The sequence below is a fragment of the Hevea brasiliensis genome, chromosome 15 (assembly GCF_030052815.1).
Source record: "Hevea brasiliensis isolate MT/VB/25A 57/8 chromosome 15, ASM3005281v1, whole genome shotgun sequence".
NCBI lineage: Eukaryota > Viridiplantae > Streptophyta > Magnoliopsida > Malpighiales > Euphorbiaceae > Hevea > Hevea brasiliensis.
The window spans coordinates 68,025,050-68,046,428 of NC_079507.1; the positions used below are offsets into that span (position 1 = coordinate 68,025,050).

General features: G+C 33.5%; 3 protein-coding genes and 1 non-coding gene across 5 annotated transcripts; 3 read left to right on the forward strand and 1 right to left on the reverse strand.

The window, feature by feature from the left end:
• Positions 1 to 2,532: 2,532 nt before the first annotated feature.
• LOC110646357 (uncharacterized) lies at positions 2,533 to 3,098 on the forward strand. Its single transcript, XM_058137172.1, has 2 exons — positions 2,533 to 2,644; positions 2,866 to 3,098. Exons 1-2 carry the CDS (start codon positions 2,533 to 2,535, stop codon positions 3,096 to 3,098), a joined length of 345 nt encoding a protein of 114 aa, XP_057993155.1.
• A 2,064-nt stretch (positions 3,099 to 5,162) lies between these two features.
• On the forward strand, positions 5,163 to 5,937 carry LOC131174109 (dormancy-associated protein 2-like). The gene is made up of 2 exons (XM_058137173.1): positions 5,163 to 5,346; positions 5,564 to 5,937. Exons 1-2 carry the CDS (start codon positions 5,238 to 5,240, stop codon positions 5,935 to 5,937), a joined length of 483 nt encoding a protein of 160 aa, XP_057993156.1. The 5' UTR covers positions 5,163 to 5,237.
• A 908-nt stretch (positions 5,938 to 6,845) lies between these two features.
• Positions 6,846 to 14,302, reverse strand: LOC110646366 (DNA topoisomerase 1 beta). 2 transcript variants are annotated; one of them, XM_021799784.2, is made up of 17 exons: positions 14,170 to 14,232; positions 13,829 to 13,882; positions 12,340 to 13,485; positions 11,994 to 12,188; positions 11,447 to 11,527; positions 11,178 to 11,237; positions 10,933 to 11,027; positions 10,663 to 10,819; positions 10,448 to 10,573; positions 9,328 to 9,411; positions 8,969 to 9,059; positions 8,757 to 8,890; positions 8,260 to 8,328; positions 8,080 to 8,169; positions 7,655 to 7,758; positions 7,401 to 7,569; positions 6,846 to 7,259 (listed from the first exon to the last, which is right to left on the reverse strand). In XM_021799784.2, exons 3-17 carry the CDS (start codon positions 13,450 to 13,452, stop codon positions 7,191 to 7,193), a joined length of 2,637 nt encoding a protein of 878 aa, XP_021655476.2. In that variant the 5' UTR covers positions 13,453 to 13,485; positions 13,829 to 13,882; positions 14,170 to 14,232; the 3' UTR covers positions 6,846 to 7,190. The 2 variants fall into 2 exon arrangements, with proteins under 2 accessions (XP_021655476.2, XP_021655475.2); XM_021799783.2 differs by lacking the exon at positions 13,829 to 13,882 and having other exon boundaries at positions 14,170 to 14,302.
• Positions 14,303 to 15,119: 817 nt separating this feature from the next.
• On the forward strand, positions 15,120 to 15,191 carry TRNAD-GUC (transfer RNA aspartic acid (anticodon GUC)). Its single transcript has one exon. It is a non-coding gene; the product is annotated as a tRNA-Asp (tRNA).
• The last annotated feature ends 6,188 nt before the right edge of the window (positions 15,192 to 21,379 follow it).

A 21,379-nucleotide genomic window follows, 5' to 3' on the forward strand; every position in this document is an offset into this window, starting at 1 on the left:
ATGAGAAATTATCTCTATTCTCAATTTCTCAATTTCTGAAACATAAATTATTATAATTAGCCTAACTATTTTCTTGATCTACCATAATATCTGCACACCACATTGATGTTATCGGTTATTCACAGATACTAGTCTTGATGTCTCATAAACCTGCAATAAAAGAAAATGTGAGATGAATGATCTTTTTGCAGGCCACTTCGACGCTCAAGTCAGATATCTTGTTTTAAAGGATATTTTGAGAATATTGGACTAAGGAGAAATGCAGAGTAAGTATGTGCACCTATTTCTGGTACTTGGTTAATATTTATAGGTTTTTTCAAGAAAATAGCCGTTACTTCGTTTGTAGATTTAATCTTGGCTAAATCTTTGGGATTGCCTTCGTGAAATCCTCTTTTGCTTAATTGCTGGTGTGATTATTGCTTGATTGCTGGAGTGATTATTGCTTGATCCATGAGATCTGGGCTTCTGTTTGATTTTTAGTTGCTTGTTCGGTAAAACGTTCGTTTGCCCTACCAGGCGAACGAAGGTCTTGCTCGATCCATATTTTGTTCGACTCTTTTGACCTCTAAACATCATCAGACTTTGACTGTGATGTTGGACAAGTTTAACTATTTGACTACCATGCTAGATAATTTTAACTATTTGACTTGGATTTTTGGACCGGTAATATCACACAAGAAATTATTAGGTATACCCGGTGTACATGCACCATCTCTCACAATCATGTGAGACCTACTCTCTATATTATTGGAAGGACCCACTTTTTTGTGAGAGAGGAATTACTATTTTTTAGTCCTCCTGATGTATCTAATAATTAACCATATCACACATCCTTCTCATTAAACTCACAGTTAGAAATTATTTAAAATGAAAAAATGGTACAATATTAGCATTAGATTATGTATCTAGAACCGTTGATTTCAGCTTCATATTAAACTGCATGCAGGAGTTGAAACTCAATGACCTTACCATATATCTCAGTTCCTTCAACATGCCAAATCCCTTTTACATACATATATATATATATATATATATATATATATATATATATATATATATATATATATATATATATATATATATATATACACAGACAAATTAAATACATAAAAAAAATTAAAATTTAAATGCAATTAAAATAACACTCACTACAAGAAATGTTAAGTTTAGCATTAATGATTTTTTACTATTAAATGTATAAAAATTGATACCATAAGTCTATGACAATAATATATGAATTGCTATATGTTATTACTATAAAGTTGTGATCGTAGATATTTACAATAAAATTATAGGTATTATAAAAAAGAATAATTATTGACAGCAATAATTATTGCTATAAAAATTTATAACTACTGTCATATTTTTTTATATATTATTAACAATAGTTATTCATATTTTTACTGTATGTTAACTTTATAAGCAGTAAAACTAATATCGCTGTAAATTTTTTGCTACTAATTATAACATTTGTTGTTCATAATCTCTTATATGACAAAATAAATATTCAATAATTACATGTATGTTTAGATATTAAAGTTCTAGTTTTAAAATATGTGCATTTAATTCCATACAATTAGTTTAGAGAAATTACTTCCATTTCATTGTCTTCTTTTCTGCTTTTTGAAAAGATTATTGAAATCATCTTTGAAAATTAAAGTAAATTGCCAATTGAAATTTACAGAGCATCTTGCCTGGTTTGTCATCTTTTATTCTTCGAGGTAAAAAAACTCTTCAAGGTGATAAGGTACACCGTCTATTTTTTTTCACTGGCCTAATTTGCTATATGAATTTATTATTTTATTAATTATGCATTACTTTCAGATAAACTTTTTCACAACTAGAAGATTTCCTTTATTGATTTTTCTTTTTTTTTTTTTTTAAGATTTGGAAAAACAAATACGGATGATAAGAAACTACATAAACAAAAGACAGAAGTGTACGTATAAAACTACAGCATATAAAGAAATAAATCTTTGAAAATTAGTAATAGGCCTATTGAAAATTCACCAAGTCATCGCTATCTTTTGTTCTTCAAATTAACCATCTGTTTAAGGTACATTTATCATAAATTTTAATTTCTATTACTTTGCTTTTTTTTTTATTTTTATTATTATTACTATGTCAATTTTCAATTGAAATAGACAATTCCCTTCTTGTTCAAATAATGTGAAGTAGTTGCATAAATAATATTTTTTATTATTTTATTCCAAATATGAAAATTAATTAGAAATAAATAAATTGAATTAAATCCTTGTAAAATTCTAGTTTCAAAAATGGGTTTGTTTGCTTTAAGTTAATTTCTTTTTCATTGCAGTTGAATCATATACTTTTTTTAACAAACAATAATAATAAAAAATTTAGATTTTTTTTTGAGCAAAAATTCATGTTAATTAATTAAATCTTATGTTCTCTTGCAAAAATATTGTATACATAGAGTAGCCTGAGCTTCACTTGTTCATCCAGCACTAGAGCAAAAATCTGCTTCTTGTCTTTCAAGCTACTCACATTGCCTTTGTTTTGCTAAAGAAAATGGCCAGCTCAAAGACTTTCCTTCTTCTTCTTGGACTTTCCTTCTCTGTTGTTCTTCTCATCTCCTCCAAGGTCTTAGGTCGTAAGCTTGTTGATGACGAAGTTCAAACCCGTGAGCTGTTGTTCCAAACAGGGGTTTGCAATGTTAATCAAATTTTATTTATTGCTAATTAAGTAGTCTGTGTTTGTTCAAAGTGCTAAAAACTTGTTTGGCATTATAAACACAATTTAACATCCAATTCAGTACACAATATAATATGTTTTAGAGCCTGATTACGGTTTAATTAGTACTTAAATCTAATCCTCATTGGATTAGTTTTTTAACTTTTGCAGAAGAAAAGGTACAAGTACATTTGAATCACTTCCGTGGCAATGAACATGGGCACAAGCAAGGATATGAACATGGATGCGGGTATGACCATGGATATAATTATGGGCATGAACATGGGCATAGAAATGAGCAGGGTCATGGCTATGGACATGAACATGAGCATGGCCAGAAGTACGGTCATGGATATTCGAAGCATAGTCGCGGCGGTGATCAAGGGCATGGTGCTGGAAATTAAAAGTAAAACACTCTCCATGAAGCAATATATATTAATATATAGACTAAGAACTTTGTAAGTCAACAAGGGGGGCTTGGCTTACCATAGTGGCATGATTATTAACCAATGCGATGCACTTTTGTTTGATGGCATATAGAAATGAAGAATTCATGGCTGTGTTCAATGATCTTTAGCGTTGCTTAATTCTAAAGGGATAATTTGAAAGGTGAACTATTAATTTTAATATATAAAACCCATTTAAATTATTAAATTAAATATTTAATCTGTTGAATTTTTATATAAGAACACACTTATAATTAATATTTTTCATCTCTTATTAAGAAATAACTTAATTAAATTATAAAATTAATAATATGATATGCAATTATCATTAAAAAAATTGTGGGTAAATCCCTTTTATTAACCAATTAAAGAATAATTTTATTGGTCTTTTTCTAACTTTAAAGTGTAAGAAGTAAGGAAATCTTGAGTTTAAATATTTTTATTTACTTATTATAATATTATTAATCTTTATGATGAGAAAAGGAAAAGTCTATTTTTTTTTGTTATGTAATATAATTTATAAATTATTGTTAGACTTATTATGCTCTTTAAAAAAAAAAAAAAATTCCCTCTATTATCCCCACCTCCTAGTTAAGCATATGGGATTTTTAATATTTCTCATCGCCGAACTAGAAAATCTTTAAATAACCATTGGATGGTCGTCATAGAATTTATATATATATATGTATACACACAAATTATTAGCCATTATATTATTGGGCACGTAATAATAATAATAATAATAATAATAATAATAATAATAATAATAATAATAATAATAAAAGAGGGATATAAATTATAAGCGTTTTGAAGGAGAATGATTCTATCATTAAGCCCGTAGCTCAATACCTCAAAGAATTAACACTTCACTGAGTTCTCTCATTTTGCTACTGATATAATTAATCAATATTTCAACTTAATTTCTTTCCTCAGTCTTATTAAATATACAATTAGGAGTAAAATAAAAAATAAACTACTTAATCCTTTTCCTAATTCTAAATAATAATAATAATAATAATAATAATAAAGAAAATTAAGGCATATTTACTTGTCAAAATTAGTATTTTTCATTTTTTATTTTCTAAGAAAATTATATTTTTTATTTTTAATTAAAAAAAAAGAAAAAAATCCTTTTTCAAACAAGTTTTTAAATTAAAAATGTTAAAATTATTTATATTTTTCATAATTACAAAAGTATTATAAAATTATATTTAAAACTTATCCTACTTTGTTGTTCTAAAATGATTTATTTTTTTTATTATAAATAAATAATTTTAAATAATTATTTAATTTAAATTATGAAAAATTATATATATAGTATAATTTTAGTTATAAAAAATTATTTTTTATTTAAGAAACAGTTGAAAAACATAATTTATATTATAAACGTATATAATAAAAAATAATTTAAAAATAATTAAATTTTTTCATTAGGAAAATTATAAAACTTTATTTTTTAATTATTTTTTGAGTAATCTTTTAAAAAAAGTACTTCAATTTTTTTATAAATGAGCAGGCGTTGAAGTCGGAGTTTCTTAGACTCGGTCGCGTAAGGAATGACGCATGCAATACATGTACGTATAAATTAAAGCATGCACTTACGTATAAAACTATGGGATAGAAAGAAATTATTTCCATCTGCAACTCTTTTTTTTCCCTGTTAATTGTCTTCTTTTCTGTTTTTGATAAGAAGTCTTTCTTCCATAGATCTTTGAAATTTCATGTAAATAATGGTTAATCGCAAGGCAAAACCTATACGGAAGGTCATACTTCTGAAAGTTAATATAACTTTTTTTTTTAATTTATATCATTAATATCAATAATCTTTTTATTTTTAATGTTAAATAAATTCATTATATCCTTATATTGGAAAAATAGAAAAAAAAAATTGAAAATTTTCAGATGTTTGACAAGTAGAACATTTCCTCTATACATTTGTTATTTTTTTTTTCATGAAAATTTTGCTAAGCTATTCTCACTCTTCTTCTCTTGCAAAAATTGTATAAATAGAGGAGCCTCAAGTTCCACTTGCTCATCCACCACTACTCAACCAAACGTCTCCTTCTTAACTTGTCTTTGTCTGTGTTGCTAAGGAAAATGGCCTGCTCTAAGACCTTCCTCCTTCTTGTCGGACTTGCCTTTGCTGCTCTTCTTCTTATCTCCTCTGAGGTCTCTGCTCGTGAATTTGCAGAGGCAGTTCAAACCAGTGAGTTTTTTCATATTTGTTTGATCAAATATTCTTATGTCTGTCTTCCCTTTTTTTTTCCTTGTGATTACCACACCAATGGCAAGTATAGCGCTTTAAAATTTGAATTATTTTTAGGATTTGCAATTAAAAATATTCTCGAATCAACATAAATTAATGATCGACATATAATACATGTATTAACACTACTTTTAACTCTTTCCATTAATTTATGCAGAGGAGAGCACAAACGTAGATATAAACGGCTTCCCAGCAGGGAAAGGGCATGGCCATGGGCACGGTTGCGGACATGGACATGGACATGGCCATGGAAGTGGGCACGGACACTGGAAGGGGCACGGCCACGGACACCGCGGGAAGCATGGGCATGGTGGTGGTAAGACAAAAGAGTACTGGAAGCTGAAGCTGGAAATTAGAAGAAAAATAACTCTTTCCCTATGGCTTATTACTGTTACCATGTGTCACTTATATAAGAAGTATGCGAATAAGGCCATGCAGACGTTTGCGTGCCCTCCATTACATGTCCCCCTCTCTGTTAGAGCTGCCCTCTTCTTTTTTTTTTTTTATAATTTTGTTCTTATACTGATATGAACTTAAAATTTGAATATCATGAAAGGAAGATTTTATAAATAGTTGCTTCATTCTGGGATTTTTTTTAATCTTTTTTTAAGATTGATTTTAATTGGTACCTCAAGGATCATTTAAGAAAACAATCATTGAAATTTTGCTATAATATAACGTATATATGAACACTGCTAATTTAAGAAAACAAATCTTAACATAATTATTGTTAGCCATATTCTTCGCGAAGCTAATTCAGTAACAAATTGTTTAGCAAAGCGGAGCTTTCATCGTTGTGTTGATTTGACATTGATCACTGGATGGACGCTGCTGAGCTCTTTTAAATAATTTAACTATGTTGAATAAAACAAAAAGTATTTTTCTAAATCAGACTAAATTGTCCAAATCAACTTGGTTTGATTTTGAAATAGAGCTTCAATTAAATAGTGCAGACCTCTACCCATGTTTGTGTTGGTCGAATTGAAGAGGCTACTTTGTAAAAATTTTTGACCCTGTCAATGCTTCATGGAAAGACTTGCAGGCCTTGGTTTAGGCGAATAGCAGAGACAGAATTGAAGCGAAGCCATTACGAATTGGAAGAAATATTGACCGAATTTTTAAATGAAACAACAATGGTCATCAAAATAGTTGTCCATGAAGCAGTAAAAGTAACAACATCAACAGGTTTAGCACTATTCCCCTACCATTGATTTTAGAGAAAAGCGAAGCGAAACAAAAATTTATTCAATACAGGCATCAACTTACATGCAAAACTAATTTAATGTACAAAACTCATTCTAAACTCCTCCCACATTCATGAATCCAAATAAAACCTTGCAAAACACACATTTGCTAGACGCGCACCCTTCCTGACCCATTGCAACTTCTCCGAACGTCAGAAGTTCATCATAAATTTGACAACTCAGAAGGAACAAATGGAAAACCAACAAAAATATTGATGTCTAATTAATTCAATGTGTTTTTGAGAATTATATTGTTAGTTCGAGGCATCTCAACATCTAAGCAAACAATTCTAGTTGCAACTCATCATCACTGAATGATTTAACAGAGAAGGTACGAAGGGGACAAATTGCCCCATGATTAGATTAGATTGAACATACAACATTAATTTTCCCTTGAACAGGAGGAAAAAAAATGTTAAATAAATTGTAATGAGGGGGATTAAAAGGAGGAATTGTAGTATTTTTTTAACCTTTTTTCTTTTTTTTTTTTTGGGAAGAAGGGGGGGGGGGGGTCGGCAGGCCGTGCTCCACTTGCTAAGATCAGAATCTGAATTGGGGATCCACGTCCATTGCCCAAGCAAACTTTGCCAGAAGAGATTTGTTGAATATCTGCAAAAACAAAAACAGGCAGTTACATTATCCCCCACTCTAATTAGAAGGCATGCAATTTTTGAATTTGCTTCCACCCAGCAGTAATGGAACCATAATTGTTCGTAATGTCCACCAGAAAAGGTTGCTCAGGCTGTTCACCTTTTCAATGGGAACTTCATGTCGCTTGCACCATGCTACTGTGATCCTAGGATCAAGGTAATTGATTTTGGACGTGCCTAAAGCCACAGTTTTCAGATCCTCTTTGGTCTTCATAGCCAATTCCATTTTCTCAATCCTTTGATTGGTTGACACTATCTTTTTCTCTATGCTGTATCAATTAATTAACCATAGTGAAACAGCTTAAAAACACAAGGTACATAAAATAATTCAACAAAAGGCTCAAGTTATATTACGCTTCAGGACTCAGGTTCCTCTTTTGCTTTCCAGCTGCATCCTTTAATGGAGGCTTCCCCTTCTTGGCCCTGTCCAAATCAGTTTTCAGCTCTTTTAGAGTACCCTGCAATCGAAAGAACAGACATCAACTGAAAGCATGAACTTGATGAATGCCAAAAGCTCTTCAGACCAAATTCGAGAAGGTCCAAGGATGTGTGGGAGCATAGGGTAAATATATGGCAAATGAAACGATTAGCTGAGGAAGATAAATACACACGAGCATGTGCAAAGACGCATGAAAAAGGAAACGGGAGTGAGATTTTGTGCCCACTGCCCAAAGAATCCTCTGTCAATCCCCATGTGCATCAACAAAGATCCAATGTCTAAGGTACAAAATCACTTCATTTCTCTATAATGATGAAGCAGTATTAGAAATATTTATTACCTTGAGCTCCTCAATTTTCTCAGTCAGCCTTGACATTTGTGCACCATGAGATTTTGAAATAGTACGCTGGTGATTACAAATGATTGCAACCTGCAGCAAATGAAGCAAAATATTGGATTTAAAGTCAAACAGAAAAGGATCACGACCAATCGTGAAAGTTTGTGGCCAAGCTGGCTTTACCTCCTTGTTTGCTTGTTGATAGATGACAACTTTTTCTGCAACATCCCCATCTTCAGTTTCCTCATACAACTGTCAACAGTACAAAAATAACCATAAGATGGATCAAAAACAACAAATGTACATCACAAGGACGGCAGGAAAAAAAAAAAAAAAGAAAGGATAAAGCAGTTAAATTCTAAATTTCTCTTATCAGATCTGCAAAGGCCAAAAGGATAAAATCAAATCAAGTCATGTACCTATATCAAGCATAAAATCATGAACTCACTTTGTTATGCCAAACAACTTATGTCATCAAACATAAGAATGCTTATCATGAATATACTTCTCAGGCAATATCACTATATAAACTCACTAAACAAAGTTTTGGATTCACTTGATTAAGTTTCATTACAACCAACACAACCATTTGGAATAAGCTGTCTCACATACTTTACCCTGATGCATTAAATTCAATAAACATTATGAAATATGATAGCAGACCCCATTTTGCAATTCACCTTTTCATCCAATGTGATTGATGCATTATATGTACGAAAAACTTTTGCTGTGAGGCCAGGCATGAGTTCCTTCAGATGAGCATTCAGTTTTGTTGTATCCAGCTTGTCAAAAAGATCATCAGTTTGCCTTTTCCCTGGGATGAATTGAAAAACAAGTTAATCAGGCCAAACCATTAAACATACGAGACCTAACATTGGGACCATATGCTCACCCTTTTGGAAAGTTCCAATAGCCTCATACACCTCAGGCTTAACCTCAACTGTGTTTTCATATCGAATTGAATCTTTACCAAGGAAGTCAAACTAAACAGCAAACCAAAAACAGAAGTGTTAAGACCAATACTTGGCTTGAAAAGTTTTACAAATTTGAATATACAAAATTTTAAAGATATTAATAGCCATAGCAAAAGAACAAAAAATCAACAAAATAATCCATTTAAAACTTAGTTGACTCAAGAAGCCTAAATCTTCTATAAGAATTTTTTGAAAAAAAAAATGAAAATAGGCCCACTTCCACAGTTATCAAATGAAAAGCAAAGATAGTTTTTCCAGAGACATAAACCCATCATACCTTCAAATTAAAACTTCCAGGAATACACTCTACATTTGCTACTTTTAATGTACAACAACCAACAGTATCAGCTTCATCATCATCCTGCATAAATCCAACCAATTGATGAGGTAAACATGTATATATAATTAAAAGTGCCACAAAGATAAGGAGAAGATAAAAAGGAATTGAAATAGTAGGCAGAAACAATGGCTTTTGATGTCATGCAACATGGGATACTTGATAAACTATGTCTTCATTTACTCCATGTAAAAATTTTTGAGGAAATTTTCTTTTCTGAAAAAATAACACCTTTTCTATTATTTGGTTGAAATACCAAAAATCAGATTGAGACCATTTCATATCACATGGAGTAAATTGGGAAATATTAATTTTCTCTCAATAACTGAAAATATTTTGACCAACAAGGACTTTCTATTTATGTTTTGAATATGAGAGAAAAGTGTACCAAGGGGGAAAAAATAAAAGAGAGATTAATGGCGGATGTCACTAGTGACTGGCAGAAGCAATGGGTGAAATGAGATGACCAAAGACTATCAGCAATGCAATGACCACTGGATATCACGTACCAATGCAACTACCACATAGGTTCATTCCCTTCTTTTAAATTTGTGACAAAGTGACTTCTCAATTTGAGTATTAGAAGTTTTTTTACCAAGAAAACAGGTTTCAGCCCAATTTTCTCCTCGACTTCCCTAATATACCAAAAAATGTAAAAACAAAATTGAATACCTTTTTGCAAAACAACAGAGACTAAATCAACTTAAACCAATGTACCTCATCGAAAACAATGTGGTCTTCAATCATCTTTTTGCAAGACCATGTTGCCAAAAGCCCCAAGGCAATATCAGAATTTTTCTTATATCAAGTTTACGTTATGTCTAAAAGTATTAGATGTCCTAATTAAAATCATATCTCCTATGAAAGATAAAATAATGATGACAAGACACAAACCATTCTGTCAGTACAATGAAAGCCGTATACAAAATAACAGTATTCTCCAGGGATTTAGTTTAAGCCATAAAATGTATTTACTTTTTAGAAAAGGAAAGCAAAGACTAAAAGAAATTATAAAAAGAAAGAAATCAAAATATATCAAGCAAGATCAAATATTTTATACCTTCTCATTACCCGCCCTAAGAGCAAGCTTATCAATAAGATAAGTAGCAACTGCTATTTGCTTCTTCGCAATATCTTTACTCTTAAAATCCTTTTGGTAAGCTGCTCTGATGTTGTCGATGTGGTCCTGCACTCAAACACAGCTCGTTGATGAAGGACAGCCTACTTAACTTTAGATACACATATGGCAACTACCAGAAGCTTGTAGGTCAATACCTTCAGCTTTCTTGCCTTCTCATATTTCTCCTTGTCACTTTGCCCCTTCAAGGAACTGCTAGCTGCCAAGAAAACATATTTGAATTCTTTCGGATTGATTGGATCATTCCAGAAAGCCAACCATGTAACAGTATTATCATGCTTCACTTCTTTCCAACTGCAATTTAAAGAATTCAGAAATTCAGTTCAAACAAAGAATCCTAATATTTCAACCCATTTTAAAATAATGCTTGCCTCCCATATGTGGAAGACATCAAATGAAACTAACACCTTTCACCAGGAATAGGGCATTCTGGAATTGGGGCATCCTTTCCAATATTTATGGTAATGTCACTTGGCCGGATACGGCTTTTCAGCTTTCCCATCTGATAATTATTAATAAATGATTCAAAATTATTTCTTAAAAAAATTGTACTCAAACTAGTACAAATTCAGTTATAGCCACCACACATCAAAATAAAATATTGCAAACAGCACTTCATTATTGTTGTTGGAGGGAAAGATGTCACTAGAACCTTTGGATGCTCTCCCCGGCCTCGAAACAGCCCAGGTGGTTCAACTCTGAAATTTCCAACCTAAGATTCAGATAAGCATTAGAAATGAGATGGAATCCAAGCAAGTAATAGAATGCATTAAGAAGAAAAATGTAAACAATGAACCATAGTTTGCCAGGATATCTGACCACAAAACACACACACACACACACACACACACACACATAAAGATGTGGAAACAGCAGTTCCTTTACAAGAATAATACTAAACTAAATTCAGAAGAAAACCACCTTCTCTTTGACACCATCAACTATAGCCCACATATACTTCTCCTCTTGCCGCAATTTCTCTTCTTTCAAGGCCTTCTTCTCCTACATGAACAGTAATAACGATTATCAAAGATGAAGATATCATATGAAAGATGCTCCAGTAGAACAAGACAGAAATAAATATACTGGTTTTCCAACACTAAAATGATAACTAAAAATGCACTTCTAGGAGATGCTTAAACAAAGAATGAATGACTCAAAAGAGTCCAGAGCTTATATAAAAAACAGCATAATTCATTGATTGGCTTTTCTGATAAAGCAGTAGAGAGTCCTAGAATATCCAAGAATGATGCTTAGTTACAGATTGAGGCCGGAGAAATCCATTGTTGCCATAACAAAAATGACAAGCATACACCATGAATGGACTTTTCAGTGAAAAATGGAAATCAAATATTTGTGTTGGTTAATCAAGTTAGTTGGTGAGTGCAATGACAGACTGTGCTCACTCACAAAATTTATCATGTTTTGGATGTCAATTCTAAATAGTGCTATTTGTGTAGTGACATACTTCTGTACTCATTTGTTTTTTCTTCTCCTTCTCCCGCTGATGCCATTCATATATTGGGGTGAAATCACAGTCCTCCAACTTCTGTATTACATGGTTCCTCCTCAATAATTTTCGCCAATCATTCCAAAAGTTCTCAAGAAATTTTTGTTTTTGCATGTAGTCTGTATCTTTCATTACTGCAAACATTGTTGCAACCTGCAGATTGATAAAATCAAAATAAAACATATAGCTTTCACCAAATATGAAGGAAAGATTTTGAGAAATTATAGTGGCCGGCGCAGAAATAGAGGAATGAAGGCCATCCATAAATGCAAATTACATATAATACAGAAGGGGAAAGAGAGACCTCCTCTTGTTCAGGAGTCAAATCAACTGGCTGCCCCTTGTAGAGAATCTTAATGCCATGAGGCTGGTATGGAGGCGGGAAAATGACACCATTATGAACCAAGGTAGTCCATTTTTTCTGCCCGTCAGTGGAGCTAGGTTGCACTTTTGTTGACTTACAATATTTTGCATTTTTCATTTGTTTCTTGTTCTTCTTATTTGTCTTCTTGAATGAAGAAGAAGCAACTTTTAATGCTTTTTGCTTGGCAGATGTTAACTTATTCTCTAGGGATCCTAAATTCTTTCTCTGACTGAGCGGAACATTGTCATCATCATTTGCCTTCTGTTCTGGCTTGACAGTTACTTGCTTAACTTTTGTTGTTGTAGATGCAGCAGAAAGCTTAGGCCTTTTAGCAGAAGACTGATCTGATAAATTAGCCTTATCTATAGGTCTCTTAGTTGGTACTTGCGAAATTTTCTGTTGCTTGTCCTTTACAGTGGAACCATTCTCTTGAATTTTCGAAGCCAAAGGTTTCTTTTGACTAAAATTGTTGGGTTTACTGCCCGATGTCCCTGCATTTGATTTCAGAGTGAACTTTTGAGATAAAGGGACTTGATCATCATCTGAATCTTCATCTTTGACAGCATTAGGTGCACTTTTATTGGTCCCCTTAAGTCTAGAACTCAAGGGTAAACCATCCTCAGAATCATCATCAGCACTATTTGGTTCAGTTTCACGTTTAACAGAATTGATATCCTCCTTGCCGACATTAGACGCGCTATTGTTAGATGCCCGTTTCAACTGTTCATCTAAAGAACTTGATGTTTTTGGATTTGCTACTGGTGACTTCATTGATGATGCCTTCACAGATGAAGTTGATGCTTTAGGACTTCCTATTGGAGATTTCACTGGTAATGCCTTGGAAGATGGAACAGTGTTTTTACCCTTTTGGACATTTGAGCTTTGTCCATTGGAGTTCTGTGATGATGATAAAGGTTTCTTCATTTCTGGGTTCAATTGATTTTGCTTGGAAGTTGAGTTGCTACCCCTTTTAAAAACTAAGGGCATATCATCATCATCATCATCAAAATCATAGACATTTTGTTTCACAGATGTTGGAGCAGCCATTATCATCCAACTAAGCTCTGTGTTGGCATATATCAATATCTGATAAAATTACAGCGTATTCAAAACCCAAATGAAGTAATGTAAAATAATAACAATATCAAAAGCCAATTTCTGGGTTAGAATTATATTTTACAAGAAGAAAAAGAAAAAGGTATATTTAAATCAATACATTAAGCAGGTATGATGGAACTGAATTCCACCATAAATCAACCCAGTAACTAAAACCTTCTCTTTAAAAAAAAGCTACAAAATCAAATTGATGATGCACATTCAAAAGTTAACTAAATCCAAAAGGAAAGCAATCCCTCCCAACCCCAACCAAACAAAAAGATATTATAGATAACAAAGTAGCTTATAGATTGAACCAATTGAACTAAGCTACCCGATTCCAGGTGCGCCAAAATAGATGTCAGAATTAGGGCTATCAATCTTGACCCTATTTAATGAAAAGGGTGATGTTCAGGTTCAGATTAGCTCTTAAGCAAACAAAAAATAATTTTACGCATTGCTGACAGAGCAAAGGCAAATCAGTAAGCTGGGAACAAGCCAAAATTGAAACAAAACATAAGCTGAGACCACATGGGGAAAAGGGGAATAATGGAAGATACTGAGCACAGATTAAAAGCCCCAGATAAGGAATACAGTGAGAAGCAAAAAGAAGCGATTAAAAATTGAATAAGCTCAATCGAACATAATTCTATCCGGAAACACAAAAAAACAAACCTCTGTTGCCGGAGCTGATCAAGGCGGTGAGGGAGCAGATCGAGTTCTGTCTCTGTGCGTGTTCTTTTATATCGGTACAAGGTGCCGAGAAACCGACACCGATAGAGCCCGAGCCTTTGATTTTGTATTTGTGCCCTCACCAAGTTATTTTTGGGCCTAAAGCTATGGGCTCACCTTTCTCTTTTTTTTTTTTTTTTTTTTTTTTCTTTTCCATGCAATTTTATAAATTATTACTTGAATTTCACGTGATTAATTTATATATGTTTTTATAGTGAAATAAATATGTAGCATTTTTTTAGTGTGCATTTTTATATTATAAATAGAAAAATCCATTAGTTGAATTCTGGTCATTTATTTATTTATTAGTATCACATTTTCCAAATGATTTTCATTCTCTTAATTTTTAATTATTTTTAGAGTAAAATTTAGTATGTAAATGAATTATTTAATAATAATAATAATAAGAAAAGATTAATGATAAGGACAAAATTAAGAAAAATTACGTTCCTTTTTTTTTAAGAAAAAAATATGTATTGTATTTCAAAAACAATACACTTTTTGCTGAGTCATTAATTTTTTTATTATTTTAATAATTATGAGTAGTTAATTTCTGTATATTAAATTTATTTTTAAATAGCAGTTTTTTAATTTTAATATAATTTTTTTTTAATAATTATGAGGAGAATTTTTTTATGTCTATTTTGAAAATTTGGAATTACTTTATTGTTTAATAAATTTAATGTTTGAAGAAAGTACGTGATTAATAATTTAAAAATAGTTAAAAATAAGACTTTTTATTTGAAAAAAAAGTTTAAAAAAAAAACTTAAAACTATTTTTTAAATTTTAAAAATTATTTTTTTTAAATTATTCTACTTTTTTATAAGAGTATTTTTATTTTTTGTTATGGGCATTATCCAAATGTTATTACATACATAAAACTCGCATGTGCGTCGTTGTAGTATAGTGGTGAGTATTCCCGCCTGTCACGCGGGCGACCCGGGTTCGATCCCCGGCAACGGCGTTATCACTTTTTGCTTCGTCAAATTGGTAACGGTGGAAAAATATTATATTTATTAAATTAATTGAAAATAACTAATTTCGATTTAATTGATTTATTTAAATATTTTAAAATCATTTTGAGTGTTATTAAATATATTATTGTAACGTTATTTATTATTACAATTCTTATGATATTTTTGGAAATATCATTAATTATAAATTTAACATTTTTGATAAATATTACTATAATTTATCTAGTGATAAATTTATTTTAAAATGTTATTCAACAAATATTACTAAAAATAAAATTAAAAAATAATAAATTAATGTATAATTTGGCTAATAATAAGTTAAATTCAAAACCTTATACATAAAAAATAATTGTAGTTATTATTATTACATTATTTCAAATTCTGTTGGTTCTGTCTTTCCACTCAATTTTTTATTTTATAAATAAAAAATTATTACTTGAATTTCATGCCATTTATTTATTTATTGGTTTTCACATTTTCCAAATGATTTTCATTCTTTAATCTTTTAATATATTTTAGAGTGAAATAAATACATATTATTTTTTTTAATAAGGTAGAAAAATGAAGTCATTAATTCTTTTATTATTATTTTAATAATTATGAGAGTTAATCTCTATATATCCTATTAAATTTGTTTCTTTAATATAATTCTAAAACGCTTTGCAAACAAAATTATCAATGTCTATATTGAAAAGTTGGAGTTTTTTTTTATTTTTTTTGTTCATGACTTTTCAAATATTGAATTGTGTTGTTTAATAAATTTAATGTTTGAAGTAATTTTTTAAAAGTATGTGATTAATATTTTAAAAAGAGTTAAAAATAAGATTAATATTATAAGTAAAAAATAATTTAAAACTAATTTTTAAATTTTAAAAAATTGTTGAATATGAACATAAAATTTATTTTAATTTTCTACAAGTAATCAGTGTAACTTTGAAAAATATTATAATATCAATCAATATAAAATGATTATGGGCATTGTTGCATTTTAATAAATAAGACTCTAGAGACGTGATGTCGTCATAGTATAGCGGTGAGTATTCCCGCCTGTCACGCGGAAGACCTGCAGACCTGCAGACGCAAAGCTAAATGAATATAAAATTTTTTTTATCTCCAAGATAATATAAAAGAATTGAAAGTTAGCTAGTTTTTGGAAATGTTGAATTTAATTTATTTTTAATTTTTTTATCTAATTTTACCTTTTAATTATAATTTATGTCCAACTTAAATTCATTCACCATTTGGTGAGTGAATTATTTTTTTAAATATTTGTAATATTAATTGTGTCACGACCTAACCTATGAGTCGGACCGGCACTAGGACCTGGGCCAGTCTAAAGTCTTCGAGGACCGTAGTAAGCCTAATTATTCACTTAACCCAACTCTAAGGCCTATTTGGGGCCCAATTTCAAGAAATCAACCGGACAGAGTCCGACCATAAAATGGACCTACCAATGGGGAGTTTTTGACTCACCCGACCTGCATAAAATGGACCTACCAACGGGGAGTTTTTGACTCACCCGACCTGTAAACACAGTAAATACTCAATTGGGGAGCTCAACTCACCCTCCACATACTCATCAGCATAAAAATAAATGGGAGCTCAGCTCCCTCATCCAATCCATCAAACATGCATAGAATATTAAGTTTACAGGTCCAAAATAATAATTTAGTTTACAGGCCCATATCAAATAAACATTCCTAACACATGCGAAAATTCTAAGATTTAACAAGTTTATATAAACGTTAATAATCGACCTGCGAGGAAGAAAGCAGGTTAATCTCAAAAATATCCTCCTGTGGCCTGAAAAAAATATTGAACAGGAGTGAGCGTTCGACTCAGAGAGTAAAATATTAATTTTAACCATAATCTCTATAACTATCTAAAACTAATACACCCTGTAGAGTGAAATGCAACATCAATAACATTTTCACATCATAACATCATAAAGGTAATTTGGAGCACTCACACACCCAGTGATATCAATTATAATATATGGGAGCTGATCCCCTATACAGCTCTCTTAAATCCAACCTGGTGCCAGCGAAGAACTCAAGCCGGACTTTCGCTTAATAAACCAAATCGGGGGTCCCAGCGAAGAGCTCAAGCCGTGACTACCCCCCGAAGGATCGGGTCCCAACGAAGATCTCAAGCTGTGACTACCCGTCCTATCCATAGTCCACACCACATCACACGCACGCCAACGCACGCACACTGCTCCAAATTACCACAGCAACATACATGGCACTTTCACAGTTATGAATGCAACATAAATCGTGCCTAAAGTTTATCTACATAGATATATACATATAAGTGATGCATGGGCATGCTTGAACATATAATAATAGTGAAATTAGAATTAAAATTAATATTTTACTCACAGACTTGACAACGGTCCTTTGTGGCGGTGAAAGAGGAAGAAGGCATCGGCTCACGACAATTACATTACAATTATTTAATACAAATGACTCAATACAAATCAAGAAAAGACCAAAAACGTCCTAAGTCGTGCCGAAAATCCGTGAGTCTCCCTATACCTAGGACCTACCCAACCTGCAAAATGGCTCAAAACACACTTCTATATTCACAATCCATATATCCACAACTCAATCACATCACACAGCCCCTCCTGGGCCCATCAAATCAGTCATCCATCACAATATGTAAAATTTCAATTTAGTCCTTATAATTGATCATTTTTGCAAAAACTATCCAAACAAGCTCTAAAAATTCTAAAACTTTTTCCCCGCGGTCCTTAGCAATATTACTAGGCTATTGCAAAAAGAATTATAATTTTCTGAGTTACCATGAATATTTTATGAATTTTTAATCCTATTTAAGCACTAGAAAATTACGAAAAAGTAAGGTTCGGGTTTACCTTTGCCGATTCCGACTTCTGGAACGCGCTCGGGACATCTGACAATGGGGGGTAGCCAAAACTTCGGTCAAATTCGGAGACTTTTTTAGTGCAGTGCATGCGGCGGAAATTCATAGACCGAACAAGCTGTCAATTCCGAATTGAAGATACCTATACGAAGCCCATGACACGGGGGTTAGTACATAAATTTTTCAGAATTTTCTAAGCTCATTTAATGCTCGAAAAGACATTGCGAAGTTCCGTGGGACCCACCGAAAAACGGTGTCGAAAAAAATTGAAATTTATGTCGTCGCGAAGCTCTCGACGAGTGGAGTGCTCTGGTACTCTCGGTTTTCTCGTGGGATTCACGGTTTACGAGAAATCTAGCCCGAAAGTCAAAATGGGCTAAAACTTTCCGGGCAAAAATTGGACAAACCGCTCGATGGATTTCGGTGTTCTTGGTGTCTATGGAAAGCTCTCGATGAGTAGATGAGTTTAGACATAAGACCTGGTCCGATTGGTGGCCGGATCGGCCGGATTTTGGCCGGGAAGGTGAACGGTCGCCTTGTAGCGCTGCATCGCTCGGCCGTTTTCCGGCGTTCCTGGCGGCGGCCGGCCGTGGGGGAGGGCTGAGGCGGCGCACCGGCGAGGTGGGGAGGCAGGGGAGGTGGCAGCGCAGCAAGGGGAGGAGGGAGGAGAGAGAAAAGAGAGAGAAAAGGGGAGGAGGTCGGACGCTTTCGGGGAAGGGAAGAAGAAAAAGAAAAGGCCGGTCCGATTCGACTGGTCCGATCCGGTCCTGTTCAATTCGGCCGGTCCGATTCATGATACAAAATTTTTGAATTTTTACTTTGTCTCGGGACCGAAAACGAGGTCCAAAAATTCCGAAAAAATTCCAGAAAACTCAGAAAAATTCGTAAATTCCAAATATATTTTTAGTTTTGTCACGTGGTCTTTAAATTAATTTTTAAAAATGATCAAAGTTTATATTTTCAGAAAATCGAACCCGATTTTTAAAATATGAAAAATCTAAAAAAAATCATAAAATTTAAATAAAATTAAAATACCAAAAATGCTCATAAAATAATAAAATTTAAAATTTTGGGGTGTTACATTCTTCCCCCCTTATAGAAAATTCGTCCTCGAATTTTACACAAGGCAGAATAAAGCACATAATTATACATTGAACAAATAAGAGTACTTGTTACGCATGTCCCGTTCTGACTCCCAGGTGCACTCTTCCACCGACTGACTCCTCCACAAAACCTTAACCATAGGGATCTGTTTGGATCTTAGCTGTCTCACTTGGTAGTCCACTATGGCTACAGGTTGCTCCTCAAATGTCAAGTTCTCTTTTAGCTCTATTACATCTGGTTGTAGTACATGAGAAGGATCTGGAATGTATTTCCTGAGCATGGAGATGTGAAATACGGGATGAACGTGAGAAAGGTTGGGTGGTAGCTCTAACCGGTAGGCAACTACACCAACTCTATCCGTAACCTCAAAAGGTCCGATATACCGAGATGCCAACTTGCCCTTCTTTCCAAATCTCATGACTCCCTTCATCGGAGAAACCTTCAGGAATACATAGTCGCCTACTGCAAACTCCACATCCCTCCGTCTGGGGTCTGCATAACTCTTCTGCCTACTGAAAGCTGTTTTCAATCGTTCCCTGATTAAAGGAACTACTTCTGAAGTGTACTGCACTAGATTTATATCATGCACCTTCGCTTCTCCCATTTCCGTCCAACACAGAGGATACCTACACTTTCTTCCATATAGTGCCTCATAGGGTGTCATCCCTATGCTGGAATGGTAACTGTTGTTGTAGGCAAACTCCACCAAAGCTAGCTGATCATCCCATTGACCTCCAAAATCCAAAACACTCATGCGAAGCATGTCTTCCAGTGTTTGGATTGTCCTTTCGGACTGTCCGTCTGTCTGAGGGTGGAAAGCCGTACTGAAGTTCAATTGTGTGCCAAGTGCCTCCTGCAACTTCCTCCAAAACCGAGAAGTGAACTGGGGCCTTCTGTCAGATATTATGGAAGCCAGGACTCCATGCAATCTGACTATTTCTCGAATGTAGATTCGGGCGTACTGTGCCACAGAATATGTAGTCTTCACAGGCAAGAAGTGAGCTAATTTGGTTAGGCGGTCTACAATTAACCATATCGAATCATATCCTCACGTGGTACGAGGCAACCGAGTCACAAAATCCATAGTAATCATTTCCCACTTTCATTCTGGGATAGGGAGCTCTTGCAGCTTCCCTGACGGTCTCTGATGTTCAAACTTCACCTTCTGACAAGTCAAGCACTTGGACACAAAGTCTGCTATGTCTCTCTTCATGCCATTCTACCAGTAGCTATCTTTCACATCATGGTACATCTTAGTGGAACCTGGGTGGACATTGTACAGGGTATAGTGTGCCTCTTGCATGATTTCATTTCTGAGATTGTCCACATCGGGCACACATATCCTAGAACCTTGCATAAGGGCGCCATCATTGGCAAACCCGAACTCACCACCTTCACCTTGCTGTACTCTTTCTATCTTCATTAATTGTTGGTCTCTGTGCTGGGAAACTCTAACTCTGTCTCTCAAGTCTGGCCTCACTGAAAAATGAGCCAACAATACCCCCTCATTTGAAAGATCTAGGATTAAACTTTGATCCATCAACTCATGTACCTCCTGAATTAACGGTCTCTTCTCTGTTGAAATGTGCTCCAAACTGCCAGAAGATTTTTTGCTCAAAACATCTGCTACTACATTGGCTTTCCCAGGGTGGTACTGGATGGTGCAATCATAGTCTTTCAGAAGCTCCATCCATCTCCTCTGTCTCAAGTTTAAATCCCTCTGTTGGAAGATGTACTTCAAACTCTTGTGGTCGGTGTATATCTCGCACACTTCACCATATAGGTAGTGTCTCCAGATTTTTAGTGTAAAGACTACAGCCGCCATTTCCAAATCATGGGTGGGGTAGTTCTGCTCATGCATCTTCAGCTGTCTTGAAGCATAAGCCACTAGTTTTCCATTCTGCATCAAAACACACCCTAGGCCAACTCTGGAGGCGTCACAGTACACGGTGTATCCTTCACCACTCATAGGTAGTGTCAACACAGGGGCGGTGGTTAGACACTCCTTAAGTTTCTGGAAACTCCTCTCACAGTCATCTATCCAAATGAATGGAACATTCTTCCGAGTTAATTTAGTTAGGGGAGCCGCTATCCTGGAAAAATCTTGCACAAAACGCCTATAGTAGCCAGCTAAACCCAGAAAACTTCGCACCTCAGTGACTGTTGTAGGCCTAAGCCAATCAGTTAC